The sequence below is a fragment of the Sciurus vulgaris genome (genome assembly GCF_902686455.1).
Source record: "Sciurus vulgaris genome assembly, chromosome: 8".
Classification (NCBI taxonomy): domain Eukaryota; kingdom Metazoa; phylum Chordata; class Mammalia; order Rodentia; family Sciuridae; genus Sciurus; species Sciurus vulgaris.
Genome location: NC_136468.1, coordinates 138,751,043 through 138,768,944, shown reverse-complemented (window position 1 = coordinate 138,768,944; position 17,902 = coordinate 138,751,043). Strand labels below are relative to the sequence as shown.

The window sequence follows — 17,902 nt, the reverse complement described above, 5'->3', positions numbered from 1 at the left end:
TCCCTTCAAATGCTGATCGTTTCTTTGTGCTGGGGACATTCCAAACTCTCTCTAGCCAGGCCGAGAGGTGTAGGTAGCAGCCATCAACCACAGTCACCCCGCTGTGCTGAGGAACATTAGACCTTATGCCCAACTGCACCCCGTATGCCCACGTGGCCTTGTGCCAGGAGTTAGAAACACTGCCCTCAGAGTCAGAGCCACCAAGTGTCCCCAAGGGACTTGGAAGGGGTGCGAGATGCAGAGAAGGCCACTCGGTGAGCCCAGGGGTTCCCAACTTTCTCCACAAGGGTCCCCAGAGCTCAGCAGAAGTTCCGCCTGCCAGCCCGATCCCCGGGGCTCTCTCAGAGTCTGCTAATCCTGGTGACAGCAGCCAGCTGGCAGGCGTTCCCTGAAAGGAAGGGAAGGAAGGAACGCCCGGCTCTCTCTCCCAGGAGCTGTGCTCAGGCGAACAGGCCAGCCGACCCCGGGCTGGGGCAGGAACACGTCTGTTTTGAAAGGTTCTCCTTGTTTGGGTGGAGTTTTTAATCCACGGTCACAGAACATAATTCTCCCTTCTCCTGTCCGTGTCTCAGTGCGCGAGACATGGTGTGTTGAAAGTTTAATGAGTTTACATATGCATGAGATGGCTTGTCTCCGAGACAGCGGTCTGGTTATGTCTTATCTGGTAGATTCTATGAGCTGTACAAGGCCGGTTATTAAAATAAAACTGTAGGCCATTACTGCACAGTAGCTGTCAAATGCCAGGGCCTGCGATTAAACAGGACTAGGAGGTGGCCGGCACGAAGGCAGGAAACCCCCTGGAGCACAAACCTTGGAGCCAGTCGGGGCTTGAATTCAAGTCCTTACTTCCGCCGTTGCACTGTTGAACTTTGGACAAACCCCTGCACCTCTCTGAGCTTCCTTTTCCTTTGCCCATATGAATGGTCCCCAACCTCCAAGCTGGTTGGGAGGATTAAACGAAATGGTGCTTAGCACCGAGCCCAGCATCTAAGACACTCTCGGAAATTATTAGGTATCATTCAGCAATAAGGTGAATTTGATCTCCCTGGGCCTGGATGACCTCACACTCGTGCCTAAAAATCTTAAATTCCAGGAAGGCGAGAAAGTAGCCCCCCATTTAAGAGCTGTACTTCTATAAATAAGATTCCGACCACAACAGTATCAAAAATACGAGTGTTCATTTAGAAAGACTTTAGGAAAAAAAACAAAAAAAACCCAGCATTTGATCTCGTGCCTCATAAAAGCAAAAGGGATTATTTTTGTGCCCCCTCAGGATCTAAGACCAGAGAATCGGTTCTTTTAGACAGAAGTTTTAAGTCTGACAAACTACACAGGGAAAAAAAGAAAATCAAGCATGTTCCGGAAGATTCTGGCCTCCCAGCAGTATCTCCCACTGCGTTCAATGACCTCATTTTTCAGCCTCAGATTCAGCTGAAACGGTGGGGAAAAAAAAAAAAAAAAAAAAAAAAAAAAAGACAAGTAGAATTTGTTCTATTATTGTGGTTGAGAAAAGACAAAAACAGAGATTAAGGAGTATAAACCCTGGGTTAATTTCTACAGATTCTACTACACCGGGAGACCAGGATGAGCCAGTCAGATGGGGCAAGGCAACGTGATCGCTTGTGGGGTTTCTTTCTTCAGCTCCAGGATTGAACAGGCCATGAGAGTGGAAACAGGGAGGACCTACGCTTCGGTCCTTTTAGTGAACTCTGTGACCCAGGATTGTCCTCCATTTCCCAGGAGGAAAGTCAACCCCTCTATCCCAGAGAGGCCTCTTCAAAATATAAACCACTCCCACCATAACACCTTCAATGGCTAACATTTCTCCAGGGACAAAGACAACGGTCTCCCACTTTCCTACTCACCACATACCCTCTACCACAGGATCTTTGCACGTGCTGTTCCCTTCAAATAGAAAGTCTTTCCCTCCTCCATTTGCCTGGTTAATTCCCATTCAACCTTCAGATTTAAGCTCAGTATTTACTTTTATTCCCACGATGGCTGCCACAAACAGTCACCCCCAAATTTATTAACTCAAGACAACGAATATTTCTTTTGCAAATCTGCAATCGGAGGGGCAGGATTGTCTCTGTTCCACATAACAGGGCAGGAGCCAGGAAGCTCAAAGGATCCATTTCCAAGACTGCTGGCTCTCATGGGTGACTGTAAGCTGCTAGCTGAGTCCCCGCTCCCTCTGGACCTCTTGGTAGGCAGTCAACTTCCTCACAGCACGGCGGCTGGATGCGAGGAGGGAGCATCCCAGGATGTGCAAAGGAGAGCCTGCCAATGGCTGGGGCCTGGCATGACGTCACTCCTGACCCAGTCTATGGGGTCAGCCAGGCTGAGGGCCAAGATCCAAGGGGGAAGTAGATGTCAACTCATCTCTCATGTCCAAGAGTTTCGAAGAATCTGGGAATGTGTTTTGAAATCGCGATGACTTCCTCAGCCTCAGGGAAGTGTTCCCCAGCCTGCTCAAGTCAAGTTCCCTATTTGCAGCTGTCAAAGTACCGCACACTCTCCCTCCGCACACGGATCCCAGGGGTGGGGTGGTGGGGGTCGGTTGTGCCTGTCTACCCAGCTGGATCGGTCTCATTCATTGCCACATCCGCTGTCCCCAGCACAAAGAAGATGGTCCCTAACGATTTGGTAGAAGTGAATGAATCAGGGAAGCCAGCAACTATCTTATAGCCAAAGTCCTTAGACCAGGGCTCAGAAAGAGAAAGGCCTTCCGGGAACAGGCCCAGGGGTGCGAATTAGTATGGGAGGTGGGGACAAAGACCCCCGGGGTGCTTGAGTCTGGGCACGCGCCACCTGCAAAGCAGGCAGAGATTCTCAAGCTGCCTCTCCGACTGATTCTCATTAGGGGAACACAGACCCAGAGCCACTGGAACGTCTAAGATCTTAAGAGCCAAAGCTTTTCCACTTCTACCTGATATTATAAAATATAGACAATCGATTAAATTACAGAGAGAGAGAGAAAGAGGGAGAGCGAGGGCTCATTTAGCCGGTGTGAGTTGAATTTTGCCATGTGTAAAAAAATGCATGCCCATGATATAAAGCATGCTAAAAAAAAAAAAAAAAAAAATACCCCAAATTCTAGTTTCTATCACTGAAATGACTTGCTCCATGCCAGGAGAGAGGGGAAAACATTTACACCTGGTGGGAAATCGCCCTTCCTAGAATATAGTCAAAAAATATGCTGCTTCTGGTTCCCTAAGAAGACGCTGCAGCCCCAGGGTGGTCCCCAGCGCACCAGCGACCCCCGTGTGTCCCGGCGATTCTCTTGGCTGCACGGGGTGGGGCGTGTCATGCACTCTGCTTCCAAACTTCTTCCACGGCCTTGGCCCTCACTCAGCCCTGGGGCTGGCGCTGATGCCTGGCACGTGGTGGGTTGGTGGGAACACCTGCCCCCTACACCCTGGCAGGGAAAGGCGGTGTCCCAGGCTGCCGCTCACTCCTGTCCTTCTGCTCCTGCTCCAGCGCCTACGAGGAGAAGAAGCCGGGCCCCATCACCGTTCTCCGCCCGTTCAACCCCGTGCACAGCTGCCTCTTCTCGCCGCTGCTGTCCGAGGCCCACATGTAAGCAGCCCCGCCGCGCCTTCCCCTGCCCGGTAGGGAACCCTTGAGCTACGTGTCCCTTTGTCCTCTTGAAAGGGACATGGAGCCTGCAGCTGCCGGAGCTCCCTGGCATTAAAAAAAAAAAAAAAACACCCAAAAGTAGACGCAGCGCTTTAGACTTCCTGGCCCATCCATGAGCCTGAGTCGTCCCCTCCCATCCCGAGCCAGACGCTGTCATGTCACGGAGTTTGCAAAGCCTGAGAAAACCCGTCCGCAGCCGGCCCCGAGCCTGCGAGAACATCTCAAGCAAAGCGCAGTAGGCGCTGGATGTCCCCCCGCAGACTCAAGCGGCCTCCGTGGTCTGATGCCCAAGGCGGGAACCCCTTGCGTGGCGCAGAGGCCAACCCACCCTGCAAAGGGCACTCTGGCTCAGAGGGAGAAGCGTTTGGCTTTAGGGAAAGGCTTCTCGACCCCAGCACTGTCCACACAGGGGGACCCACAGTTCCTGGTCATGAAGGGCTGGCGGGTGTGCTGTAAGATGCCTGGGAGCAGCCGTGGCCCTGGCCCATTAGATGCCAGGAGTCCTCCATCCCCAGGGCTATGATGACCAGAAATGTCTCCAGCCAGCCAAATGTCCCCTCGGGTGGAAAATCACCTGCTCCCCTCAAACCCCCCTCGAGGACAACTGCCGGAGGGTAGTGGATTCATTCTGAACAGTAGCGCAATGGATTTCAGACTCCTCCGTCTGCGCGCTTATCAGATGTGTGTCCGTCCTCGGCGACACTCCCGGCGACACTGGCCACTGCCGACCCCTCCCTAGGGGCATCACCTCATCCGGTCCTCTTAGCAGCCCCGTTGGGTAGGTGTGTTACTACCCCCTCTCTGAAGATGAGGAACAGAAGCTCAGAGAGGTATATTCACCTGCCCAGGGTCACAGAGCTCCAAGTCCCACTGTACTGGGGCTCTGAGTCGCTGGTCCTGGCCTGAGACCCCAGGTTCTCATCACCACGTGCTACACAGAACGAGTGTCCCAAGGCCCAGCCTCTGAGGAGCTGGTGGTGTATTTGGAGAGCAAAGTCCCCTGCCCATGCAGAGTAAAATAAGGCAAGAGTGAACTCCTAGACAGACGGCAGACAGATGAGAATACCCTGGACACGTCCCCCCCCTCCCCAGAGTCCAGCCAGTGATGGTCTCCACCCCACCCCACTGTCCTCCTACCGCCCTCGGGCTGATTTTATCTTTGATATCATTTTCTTTTCTTTTGGGGTGCTAAGCATTGGACCCGGGGAGCTTTACCACACATCCCCAGCACTTTTTAGTTTTGATTTTGAGACAAGGTCTTGCCGAGTGGCTTAGGGCCTTGCTAAGTTGCTGAGGCTGGTCCTGAACTTGCGATCCTCCTGCCTCAGCCTCCTGAGCCACTGGGACTATAGGTGTGCACCACCACACCCAGCTCGGTTGGCTTCTCCACAGACCCACTCGTTCAGCCTAAGCCTGAGGCCCTGAAAACACCTTGCAGAAATAGGACTTATAACTTCTCCTAACGTCCTTTGGAACAACTTGTGCTGTCCCTGCCTCTCGTGGACAAGCCCTCTGAAACCAGTGAGCTGTCTCTTGCATCCGAAGCATCTGGGGAAGTTGGGGGTTGCCTGCGAAAGTGTATAACCCCGCCCCACTTACTCTGTTCATTTGGTCTGAACACACCGTAGTGTAAATCAGCTATGAAATGACTAGAGGTAGTTTCTTGCCCTTCTTCCCTCAATGCCAATTGGGAAAAATGAAACAGAAAGGGGCTGGAACTTGCCAAAGGTTGCACAGCAGGAATCGTGATCTTCCTAAGTCAGCTGTGTACACCAGGTGTACTAGAAATGTCATTATTCATATCGTCACAGTGGAAGTTGCTATTGTTTTGCCCTTACGCTTTGTAGACCCAGTATTCCCTCTTGAAGCCACTAAATTTTGCCAGCATGGTATGAGAGCTACAAGGATGGATTGATTTTCTGTGTTCCAGTGAAGTTTTATTGATAAAAACAGGTGGTGTGCCCACTGGCTGTAGTTTGCCAAACCCTGCCCTGGATTGGAGACTGCCCTCTCTTCTCCTTGGCTCCTGAAAGGCTCTGGCCACGTCTGGTGACTGGATCAGCAATCCAGTGCCGTATGACAGACATCTCAGCCTGGAGTGGCTTCAAACAGCCCTTTGTCACCGTAGCCAAGCCTACTTCCACTGCTCAGAGCTGAGCCTGCTTCTGTGCATCCAGCCGAGGGGTGAGCTGGAGGCGACTGACCCAGGGTGATGACCCAGGGTGATCCCATTCCCCAAGGCTCTCAGTCAACTGGCTGGTGGCTCTCAGCACCTAGTGGGCTAGCCTGGGCTTGTTCACATGGGGCACTCTCAGGACGCCCAGGACGGAGGGCCTCAGGCTTCTGAAGCACAGGCCAGAGTGGACATGGTAGCCCTTCTACCACTTTCTGCTAGCCGAGCAAACCATCGGGCCAGCCCAGGTACTGGGTGTGGGGGAAAGACGCCACCTCCGGATTGGGTTTGGAGCAAGGTCCCATTGCCACCTGGGCAGAGCAGAGGGGACTGGAGAATCGGGGGGTTTGTAAGCATCTGCTGTCGGCCTCAGGACAGGCCCTGCCTGGCCGGGGGTCGATCTCTCCATCACCACAGTCAGCCACTGCTGATGGGAGGCTGGCTGGCCATCCCCCTCAGTCCCACCTGACTGATCCCCAAGCTGGAGGATGATCCTAAATTGACCATGTGGGGATCGCCTCCTCACGTCAGGGGATACGTGACCTTTCCCGTGAACGCTGGGAGGGGCTGTGGTTTCTAGGAACGAGCCCAGCCCCCCGTCTCTCCTCTAAGATAACTAGGCTGCCCCCTCCCCCACTGCCCTCTGGGGTCAACTGGGCAGCGAAAGCCAAGACCAGAACGTGCATCCAGCTTTGCCCTTGGCCGCCAGCCCAGGATGCTCGGGATGGCTTTGCGCACGTTGTCTCTGTTCTCTTAGCAAAAGGAAAGGGCGCTGTTTTCTTCCCGGGGGGTGTCGGTGCCCAGCATGTCCGGTGGGTACAGCAGCTTCGGTGGAGCCGGCCGCTGGGTGGGCTGCAGATGAGACGGATGAGGGTGGAGTTCGATGAGCTCGGGCTTCGCAGAGCTGGCTCTGTGTGTCCCTCTGCGGCATGTTCACGGATTCCTCCCTGCATTTGAGAAAACGAGTGCTTCCTCTCCCCACTCGATAAAACCCAAGGTATTGTGCCACGACCTGGCACGTGACTGACCATTACAATTGGGCCAATTTCTATCACATGTGTTTCTAGGGACCTTTTTTTATCCACCGCAGATTAGATGGATGATCATCAAGCTTGAGGCCCTTTCTATAAACAGAGAAAAGGTTCAGACCCATCAGATGCAGCCCTTCCCTGATGACAAGGGACCTCTCTACCCTATCACTAGCCACCAAGGTCAGCACTGTAGTGGAAAGCGGAGAAACTGGGAGCCAGATGCCTGGATTCCGACTCCAGCTCGGCCTTGGGCTGGCTTTTGTGTGGCTTGGACAAGTTGCATGTGTCTCTGGGCCTCAGTTTCCCTATCTGCAAAATGGGGATGATAATGATGCCTTCCTCACAGGGATTTATGAGGATGAAATTGGTTTCTGTGTGTCAAGCACATGAAACAATAGCCGACACCAAGTGAATGCTCTTTGCAAAAGTATGTACAGCTATTCTGATTTGGCTCTCGGGACGATGTATTATCTCAGTGGTTCTTCATGTCCCAAGCTATTGGCTCAGGAAAATGTCAGCTCCACCAATCCATTCCCACCATCTTCCATTCAGTAACCAGAAATACTCTAAGGCCACACCGTGCCCAGCACAGGGAGCCCCGTGGTGGGCAAGACTCTGTGGCTCACAGGTCCATGAGTTGGGCGTGGGTTATAGCAGAACAAGGACCCAAAGTACAGGGACAGAGGGACACATTGAAGGGAGGGGGATGCTTTAGCAAGTCCTTGGAGAGAACCTAACCCAGACCCGGAACAATCAAGGAGGACTTCCTGATGGAGGTGACATCTGAGCTTTTCTCTGAAAGGCAGAAAAGGTAGCAGAAGGGAAATACGTACCCAGAACAGAGAAGAGTATGCTAGGTGCTTCACTTTACCTTCTCCCTTGAGAGGGAGGTCCTATAAGGACCGCCACTTTATAGAGGAGAAAACTGAGGCTCAGGCCAGTTCAATAATCAGACCAGGGTCACACAGAGCTAGCAAATGGCAGAGCTAGACTTTTAACCCAGACGGTGCAAATGGAGTGTGCTGAGCTTCAGCAACTGGGCAGAAATTTGCACAGCCGCAGAGAGCAAGGCTTGGGGTTGGAGAGCAGAAGAGGGCCTCCTGGCGGTGGTGCGTTAATTGGCAAAACACCAGGGTGAGCAGGTTGACCAAAGCAGGCTTGTTTCCCATAGTTCTGTAGGCTGGAAAGCCAAGCCTGGGCGTGTCAGGGCTGGTGTCCGCTGAGGCCTCTCCACGCCTGGCAGGCAGCTGCCCGTGTCCTCACGCGACCTGTGAGCTGTGTGCACAGTCCTGGAGTCTCTGCGTCGGAAGTTTCTCCTCCAAGGACGCCAGTCAGACCCTATTAGGCCCACTGTAAGGGCTTCTTTTTAACTGAGTGGCCTCTTCCAAAGCCCTGCCTCCAGAGAGAGTCACACCCTGGGGTAGGCCTTCCACATACAAAGATGGCGGCCGGGATGCAGCCCATGACAGGCCCTCGTTAGGGGGTTCAGAGGTGTTAAGCGACAGAAGGTGAGGACCAGGTCTGCACCGACTCCTGTCCCCTGAAGAAGTGACTCTGAGGCTGGCAGGCCCACATCCCCAGCGGCACCTGTGACCACGCAGACCCAGAATCGACTCCCCCGGGCCTCCATCCCCACACTCTCCCGGTGGGGCTCTGTGTATAACACAGAAGGGGGCCTCTCCCCCAGCCCTCCACAACCCCCAGGGTCATGTAAGGACAGCGCAGTGTCCATGGCCCAATGCCAGGCAGGAGGCACTTGGAGCCTGTAGGCTAACTGCTGGACGCAGCCCATGTGCCCTGAGCCACCAGGTGTTGTTACCTGTGAGGCCCGAGGTGATGTCAAGGGGAAGAGGGAAGAACCAGAAGGGCCACAGTCTTCAGAGTCCAGGAGAGGGAGTCCCAGGCGCTGAGAGAACAATTTGTGGAAGGAAATTATTTTTCTCCTCTCCAGAGAAGAGAGCACTGCTAGGCCTGGTTTTCTGAAGACCTGGCAGCATGGCCACGAGCAAGGGTGCGTGGGTGGGGACAGGCCCCCTTCAGGCAGTGCCTTCCTGGAAACAGGTGGGGGGCGATTCTGCCCTGCTCCTGTCAGGCCCAGGAACCCGGGGAGCGCAGGCCAAGGTGGGGTGCAATTTTAGGAAAGAGCAATCACACGGCTTGGTGGTGGAGGCTAGTGTGGAGGTTAGTGTGGGAGAAGTTGTACAGGTGAGGACAGCTTGCCAGGACTCCTGTTTTCAGGAAAAACACAGGTAGCACATTAACCCTCTCGTGACCACCACATCGGTTTCGTCATGAGGACATAGTATCTGGGAGTAATCAGACAAATCCTCACGACTCCCAGCTGTGTGACCTCAGGTAACTCGCTTCACCTCTCTGAGCCTCCGTTTCCCCTTCTGTAAAACAATAATGGATAATAATCCAGACCTCAGCAGATTTGGAGAGAAAAACACCATGGAAAAGGTACCTGGGTCATTGTAGATGTTTCATAGAACATGCCCCCCAGATCAGAAAGGTAGATGAGACATAGTGTTAAACAGTGTTTTGGTTACATTTTCAAATATTCCACTCGGGTGTTTTTCTTCAATATCCGGCTGCATCTTCAGACAAAGGACTTCCACATTGAAAGCCCGGAGTCCAGCTGTTAATTTAGAAGAAAAACAGTAGTGAGTCCACCAGTTCCTGTGTTTCCAGACAACTCGCACACTGTTTTCTGTACTCTGATCAAATAAACAACCAGGTGCTTGTAAGCTATTAAAATTCCTGCAGTTCTCTTGGTCACCGGGGTCCAGACTCCAGCTGGGACCCCCGTATTGTCTCCCACACTAAAAAAAAACCCCACTCCTGGCCCAGGATCATCTTCCTTCAAATCATGGCCCTTCCCCCTACTGGTTGAGTGACAGGCACAGCCTCTTAAGTCCTGAGTCGCAGATTCCCCATCTGCGGAATGCGAGTCCATCACACAGGACAGCATGTGTGCGCAGTCCACACGCCCCACACCTGTAATTCCTCCTTGCTGAGGCAGGAGGATGGCAAGTTGGAGGCCAGCCTGGGCATCTGAGCGAGGCCCTAAGCAACTTAGACCCTATCTCAAAATTTAAAAAAATAATAAAATGAGCTGGGGCGTGGCTTGGTGGTAAAGCACCCCCCACCCCGGGTTCAATCCCCAGTAAAAAATTAAATTAAATTAAATTAGAAACCACGCCCGGCACAGTGCAACTCTCTCACTAGCAGCCCAGCGGGGCTTCTGTCTCTGTGGCTTTTCATGTGAATTTTGTGGTAACAGGACCCCACGGTGCCCCCTCCCTCTGTCTTCACAGCGAGCCCATCTTTCGCCAGCTGTGCGCCCTGCACTGGCTCCTGGAGGCCCTCACCATCGACCACACCCACCACACCATGAAGCCGGTGATCACCTGCTGGAACCCCAAGTAGGCCTCCGCGCCTGCGCCCCGAAGCGGCGCCGCCTGGGCAGCGGGGCGGGGCTCCCCTACGCTCCTCCCCTCCTCTTGCCCTACCTGCTGGGGGCGGGGGCGGCTTCGGGCGGTCTGTGTGTTGGACGGGGCCGAAGCAGCTCACATGGACCCCTGGGAGCTGGCGATGGGGTGCATCTCCTTCCAGCATCCCTGGGCTCAGTGACGTCACTTCGGTGGCTTCTCATCAGTCAGTCACAGTGGGAGCGTTTACACCACAGAAATTGGCAAATGACGGCAGCTCTTGGCAGGGCCTCAGCCAGATTTCTCTCCAGCCCTCCTCGGGGACTGTGTCTCCATCTTTGGTTTTCTCCTCTTCCCCCTCCTTCTCCCCATCCCTTTTATTCTTCCCCTTCTCTTCGTTCCTTTGTTTCTACTTGATCTCAAGGGCTTCGGCGGGGTGGTTTTTGTCTCTTGGGGCTGTTTTTCAATGTGTCCTGGGAGCTATTTCTCCACCCAAGGATATGCATGAGAGACAGGTCCCTGGAGCAGCTGGATCTGCCCAGGCAGAGGCTCCAGAACACCTTGTCCCGGCCAAGGAAAGCTGTCAGAGCATCGCCACAGACAGGGGACAAGGGTTCATGCCAAAACTTTGAGGCCACTGTAGCAGGAACCACGTTGGGGATACAAGGCAGAACAAGAGACAGGAACAGAAGATACTTGTTCTTTAAGAAGTCAGGTCGTCTGTAAAAATAGTACAAAAAGAAAAAAAGAAGAAGAAAAGATAAAGAACCCAGTCTTGAATAATGGGGTTTGCACTGTGAAAACCACAGGCTGAGTTTAGTAAAATAGTCCCTCATCCCCAGTGCTAAGGTCCTCACCCTGACCAAGGGCCCAGCCCCCCAAAGCCCTGCCTCCCAGGCCATTCAGTTTTCTCCTCTTCCAAATATTGAGTCCTCATTAACTCCTTCCTCTGAGGACACTTACCACCCATCCTTCCTCAATGCCCCCCCAACTTCATCTCTTGCATCAAGACCCAGATAGACTGGCCTCAAATGCAATCACAAATATAAATTCTGCATCTCTCAACATATTAATAACTAATTTTTTTTGATACTGTGGTTTACAAACTATTTTTTTAAGCAGTAATAATTTACCTTTTTTTTTTTTTAACATTGAAATCCCTGTACTGTAAACCAGATTGTTCTAAATGGAACTTCTTCAGGAAGCAAGAGACTTGAAGGCCTGAGAGACCTGGACTCCCACCCCCACCAGGACCCTCCAGTTATTTACAAAAGATCTTTTTGATCCCCAGAATTTGTCTGAAACCCACAGCCTTAAAACATTCACCATGCATTATTCATTTTTCTTTAAAACAAAACTGCCCAAGTTATGAGTGAATGCAATTTACTCTGAGAAATTTTTCAAAAAATTTATAAGCATATAAAGTATGAAAGCCTTTATTCCCTCCTTAGAGAAAAACTCCTTTCAAAGGTTTAAGGTATACCATTCCAAATCTTTTTAATACCTTCCCCTTATAAACATACACCTTTTTATTTTTCAATACTGGGGACTGAACCCAGGGACACTCTACCACTGAGCTACATCCCCAGCCCATTTTACTTTGTATTTTGAGACAGAGTCTCACTATGTTGCTGAGGCTAGCCTCAAACTTACCATCCTCCTGCCTCAGCCTCCCTAGTCACTGGGATCACATGTTTGAACCTACATGATTCCCAAGCCCCCGCCTTTCACAGTGACTCACGGGCATCCTTCCATGCTGGCACCTGCCAGTCTTCCACATTCTCTAAATATTGCCAAGAACACACACTGGGACATTCTGTTGTGCAGATGGAACATAATTCAGATAATCCTATCTTTATTGTCAGACACTGAGGCCGTTCTCAAATTTTTGACATTTCAAGTGGCCCTTCAGGGAACTTTCTTACACCTATTTTTCATGCCCGGTTGCAAGTAATTCTTTTGATTGGATTCTGAGAAATGGGAATCACTAGGTCAAAGCAACATGTGCATTTTTTTTACAGTTGATTGCTTAGATCTGAGGGAAAACCCCTGAGCCAGTGAACTGCTAATTGCATTTCAGCTCCCTGACCAAGCGTCCAGCCCCAACCTTTGCCTCCGACACGCACACACCCACCCTCCCTCACGGAGGAGGGAGTATCACGCAGGATGTGGATTGAGGAGAGAGAAAGGCCCATCTTTATTTCCCTCGATTGCATTTTAAAAAATGTGCTCAGAACATAACCAAAAAATTGTTGATGGCCGTAAAAAAGACATATTGGTCACATTGAGAATGTTCTACCATAACTTATAAGGGCAGGGATCTAAGGTTGTCCAGCTCTCTAAGAACAGAACCAGAACTGCACCCGGCCAGACCTAAGACCTAAGAGAATCTTCCTAGTCCAGGAAGATTCCCACAGGCAGCGAGAGTATTTGGGGCGGTGGGGGGTGTTGTTTTTCTCCCTGGTAAGGACTTTTAGCATGGGGCCAGGGATATACTGGTAAATGTTTAACAAGCAGTTTTTCAGGAGCTAGAGAGCCATGATTTGTAATGAGGCCAATGCCCGTGGTGTAAATACCCCACCACGATTGATTTCAAGATGGCCAACGTGATTTCACTGGGCTTGGAATTGGGAAGAGTTGGACTTCGGTTCTTGCCCATCAGTGTGAGCTGGCTCCAGCACACAACTGTTCATTTAAATGACAGCTACTAAAGACAAAATATCCTACTTCAAACGGCAGTCGGGTTTGTGATTATCAACGCCTTTGAGACTTCAGGCTAGGAAAGAAACTTCTGAGCAGAATTTTACCAACAGGTGTGATCTGTGTTCACTGGGTGACTGGGCAACCATACAAGGTCAGCCAAGAATCCAGCTCCAAAGAGAAAGGCCCCAGGGAACAACCCCGAGAAGGAAACACAAGTCCCCAGTTCTCAAGACTGCTCATCTGACTTTCCATCATCCAACGGCCAGCCTCTCCTGCGGTTAATGCATCCTGAGACCTAGACACTGACCCTGCTATCCACACGTATTTTCTGAAAGGAAATTTCCATCCCGGGTGAACTGTGGGCTCCCAGGGGCTTCATTTCTATCAGCCATAATGACATCCGCGTACCACGTCCCCCTTTGTGTGGATTTTGTAGCAAGAACATGGGGGTGGTCCAGTACCGCCACCGGGGCTAGGCCCAGGCAGCAGGATTTGACAAGTGGCAGCTAGGTGCTTCAAGAGGCATGATCTGCATTCATAGCAGGAAGATCTCATATTCGGATGGCTTGGGGGATGGTCAAGTGACTGGGCAGATGACAGATTTTAGGATGAGCTTCACCCACCTGAGTCTCTGTTTTACTGAGGGGGAAACGCTTCTCAATTCCAATGTCCTCACGTGGCAATTCAAACACAGTACCATTTCCCAGCACCCTTACTAATCCTACTGCTATGAAGAGGGTTTATTTCAATTGATAGGGTTCTGAGCAAGAAAATATGGATAATATGATAATGACCCTCTGCAAGAGGTACAAACCTCTTTTTAGGCAAAGTAACACCTGGTTTTTGTATGAAAGAGTCTTTATCTTGGGGCCAGCTACGTTTCAGAATTCTGGTTTTTGGTTTTTTTTTTTTTTTTTTTTTTTTTTTTTTTTAAAAAGGAAATAGGAGGTACATATCATATAGAACATCACAGTCCCCGGGGGCCGGGGCAGTGCCCAGTCAGCAAGCACGATGGTTCTGCAGAAAACAAAAAGCGAATATTTATCCTAAGTACATAGTAAAGGCCGATAGCTTCCAGGTCACATTTTACTGCCAAATAAGTTATTAAAATCTTGTTGTTGTTGTTGTTTTCGAAACCCTTTGGGGGGTTTTGAAATAGAGGTTGTGAACCCGTATTGATATTATTCTCATTAGAGACTGTCTTTCCAAGGACAAAACATGAGTGGAACTTTCTGGAGAGGCAGGTTTCCTGTCCTTCTGCAATCTTCCCTAGTCACCCTGGGGAAAGGCAGGGGAGACCTGGCGAAAGAGGGGAGGGAGGGAGTAAAGAGCCACCGATTTACCCTCCGGGTGGGGGACAGCACACAGAGCCCCTTAGACCTTCGCTGTCCCCTGGAGCCACAGAAGCAGCTCAGTGTCTAGGTCTCAATCCCTCCAGCTGTCCCAGAAAGATGCCCCTGCACCCCTCTTCACTGGGGGGCCAGGCAAGTGGAATCGGCTGCTGCTGCTTTTTTTTTTTTTTTTTTTTAATAATGGTAATGCAAGTGTCCGTCACTCTGTAGCCTACAAAGCCATTTTCACACACTTTAGTTCGAAGCCCTTCAAGCTGGGCCCACGAAGCAGCTGGGGATCCAGTTAACTTGAGGATTCTGACCCCGTCGGTCTGGGCTGGGGCCTGGGAATCTGCATTCCAGCAAGTTCTCGGTGGTCCTAACTTTAATGAAGGGAGTCCAGGCACAAAGATGCCCCCTTCCTTAGAAAAGTAGAGAGAGCTCCAAGGAACCCCCACTCTGGTGGTTCAGATATCACACGAACACCTGAACTCGTCCACCATTTCATAACGAAGAGAGCTGAGTCCTCATCCCAGCTGACCAGCGAGGAAACCGAGGCACGGAAAATCGGAATCGTTTCCTCCAAGCTGCACGGCTAGCAAAAGAGAAGTCAGGGGCTGGGGTGGTGGCTCAGCGCTAGAGCGCTCGCCTAGCACGCGTGAGGCACTGGGTTCGATTCTCGGCACCACATATAAATAGATGAATAAGATAAGAGTATCAACGCCTAAAATATATTTTAAAAAAATAAAAAAGAAAGCAAAGTCAGGATCTGAACCCGGCTAGCCAGGCGAAAAAGCATGGGTGCTCAACCACTCAACCATCATTTCCAAGGTCTGCAGCGAAAGCCCAAAGTCTTCAGTTAATTTAGAGAATAATTTGGTGCTTTCCCTCCAAAAAAAAAAAAAAAAAAAAAGATTATCTCAGTACAAAGTGGTACGTTAAAAAGGGACCCACTTATCCAGATGATATACGGATCATCTTCTTTCACAAAAACAGTTAAAAGTGCTATTCTGCGTGTACGGCCGCGACACTCAATTCTTCCCATTGAACTTAACACACAGGAAGCACCCTCCACGGCTGAACTGTCCTCAAATTCCGCCTTTTCCCAGCAGAATACGGCAGAGGAGATAAGGGGCCACACCCTGCTCCCAGGAGCTTCCGTCTGGAGAAAGGTGAGGGCAACAGATAAATAGGCAGGGAGCGGTCAAGATCATCCGAGACAGCTACAGGTGTCGGAAGATATTAACAGGTGACCTGGAAGTGGCAGGGCCTGGGCTGTGCCTTCAAGTTGGATGGTGGAGGAAAGGCTGGCTCAGGAAGTGCGGGTGAGGGAGTTCTTGATTTCCCCCACTCGGCTCCTGGCCCGGCTGCGATCACGTCGTCCTTCCCCTCGGGTCCTCCAGCCGACGTCCTGGAACCGGGAGAGGGTGGCGGGATGATGGTAAGGTCTCATCCCTGGGAGGCAGGGTGGGGCCGCCTGGCCTCGGGGATCCCAAGGGCTCCAGCTCTGTCACTCCCAGGTCCTGCCCTCAGCCCTGGACAGGCAAACCCATCCTAAACTGGCCAACGCACTTCCCGCCCCGAGAGGGACAGGTTCTTAGCCCCAGCGTGAGTCAGAAAGTGAGAGCGGAGTCCTGGAGAAAATCGCTGATTGCCATTGCAGACGGACATCTGCAAATGACAGCCAGGGACAAGACGCGCCCTGGGTGGACGTCGTTAAAAGAAACGAGACCGTTCTCAACGCCTTCCTCTCTTGATTTCTGGCAAACAGGATCCCCCAGAAAGCTTCCAGAGGGGAACATAATGATCTGAAGACCACGGCTACTCCTCCCCCATAGAGCTGCCCAGGGGCCTCGCTCCCCACCACCAGCTCCTCCCCGAAGCCACGACAAGATCTCTGCTGCAAAAAGCACATGGTCACTGCCAGTCGCCCAGCTGCAGCTGGTTCTCTGCATTCAGGGAGCAGTGGGTGGGGCCACTGGAAGAGCTGGTCTAACCACTGAGCTAACTCTTTCTCTGGTTCCGAGGCTCAGAGGGATTTGCCCCAGGTCTCCGGAAATTGGGGGGCATCAATCAGGGAATCTCAGTTAACCCGCCATAAGGTACAACCTCCAAATCGCAGCAGCTTAATGCCACAGACGCTCTCTTCTTGCTGCCCCGGCTTATCCAGCCCGGGGACTCTGCTCAGTACGGTCAGGTGGGAAGCAGGGCTGACAGAAGCAGCATCTCAGCCCAGCCCCGCCCCCATGACTCCAGGATGGCTTGTAAAGCACCCGCCCAAAGCTCCCCACGTCCCCCGCGCTCATGCATTTTTGAACAAAGCAAGTCACCCTGACTTCAGGGAGCAGGCAAGAGGTGGGACTGCTTCTAATGATCTTGCCACCAGGCCGCGGGGAAGGACCTCCAGCCCGCCCTGCCCTTCCCCGGCAAGGTATGCAGCGGACACATGGCTGCTCCCGGGGTTTTATCCTGTCCTCCCACCTATTGATCTTCCTGTTTGGTTTATTTGCTACTGAAAATGAAACATCAAAGAGACAGAGTCTGTCTAACCAGGCCCTTGCTTTATCAATGGCTTCGCCGTGCCAGGGCCCAGCGCGATTGAAGGTCTGCGGGGGTCTCGCCGCGTCTTTAGCTCATTTAGCCTGCCCCTTGAAGTCGCAATAGATTTCAGGTCGTCTTGGAAGTCAGCGTTAGCCGAGAACCTCCCATCTTCCCGATTGGGCCCGAATATTTAAGATTTTGAAAGCCCGGCTGGGACCAGATTTAATTTTAAAAGGGGAGAAGGGGTTGCTTTTGAACTTCGAGAAAAAGCCTGGAAACTCAACAGGAGCCCCCAGAGCAAAGGGAAAAGCACAAAGCCCTGTGGTCTTGAAAGAAGAACTCCAACACAGAAGCGCCAGAGCTTCCCGTGGGCCAGCCTCACATCAGACTTCAAAAAGGCCGCGAGTTCAATATCGTTGAGGGGACCGAAGAACTGCTCGTTCTTCCTCTGGCTGGATTTTAAATATTCCCCTAATTTGATTACTCGGGGGAGAAGCGGGCAGAACCAACTTAAATGAGCCTTCCTGTTAATTATTCACAGGGCTTTTTATTGTGTAATCAAACCTAAAGTCTTACAAAAAGCTTGGAGGCACCAGCTCGCCCTCCCCAGCCTGACTTCTGCCTGGGGAGTCTCTGTACATTTCTTGGCCCGTGGTCATGAGCTGGGAGACATCCAGCAGGTCCATGCTGGCGAGGAAAGGATAGTCCCCTAGAAAGTCCTCAATTCTGCTATGCAGATCCCCTTGCGCAGAGACGCCAGCCTTCAGTTGGGTTTATCTTGATCATCTTTTGTCGCGGAGAACTGAGCACTCTGACCTCCCCCCCACCCCAAGCCCTGAGCAGCCCCTGAGGATCCCGGACCCTCGTGAGCATATCTGCACGTCTCTCAAGTCCTCGAGACCCTGCTCTGTGTTAGCAGAAAGCTGCCCAAATGACTCAAGGGTCTCAGGCATCTCAAATCCTTTCTGCAAAGAAAAAGGAGAATTAGAGAGAGAGAGAAAGAGAGAGGTGTGGGTAGGTGGATGCGTAAGTGGATGGACAGATGGATGGGTC

The 17,902-nt window shown here is 51.8% G+C and overlaps 1 protein-coding gene and 1 long non-coding RNA gene across 5 annotated transcripts in view; one reads left to right on the top strand and one right to left on the bottom strand.

Moving 5' to 3' along the window:
* CCDC60 (coiled-coil domain containing 60) overlaps positions 1-17,902 on the top strand; it is a 146,068-nt gene that overhangs the window by 101,771 nt on the left and 26,395 nt on the right. For 2 of the 3 annotated variants that reach the window (XM_079152034.1, XM_079152032.1), the window contains exons 4-5: positions 3,481-3,579; positions 10,161-10,268. In XM_079152034.1, coding sequence (XP_079008160.1) covers positions 3,481-3,579; positions 10,161-10,268 — 207 coding nt within the window. The remainder of the gene's footprint in view (positions 1-3,480; positions 3,580-10,160; positions 10,269-17,902) is intronic. The other variant, XM_079152033.1, reaches the window with a different exon arrangement.
* The window catches only part of LOC306668542, an 82,102-nt gene continuing 72,695 nt past the window's right edge, over positions 8,496-17,902 (bottom strand). For both annotated transcript variants that reach the window (XR_013765891.1, XR_013765892.1), the window contains 2 exons: positions 10,417-10,994; positions 8,496-9,481 (listed from right to left, as the gene is read on the bottom strand). This is a non-coding gene — a long non-coding RNA (uncharacterized lncRNA). The remainder of the gene's footprint in view (positions 9,482-10,416; positions 10,995-17,902) is intronic.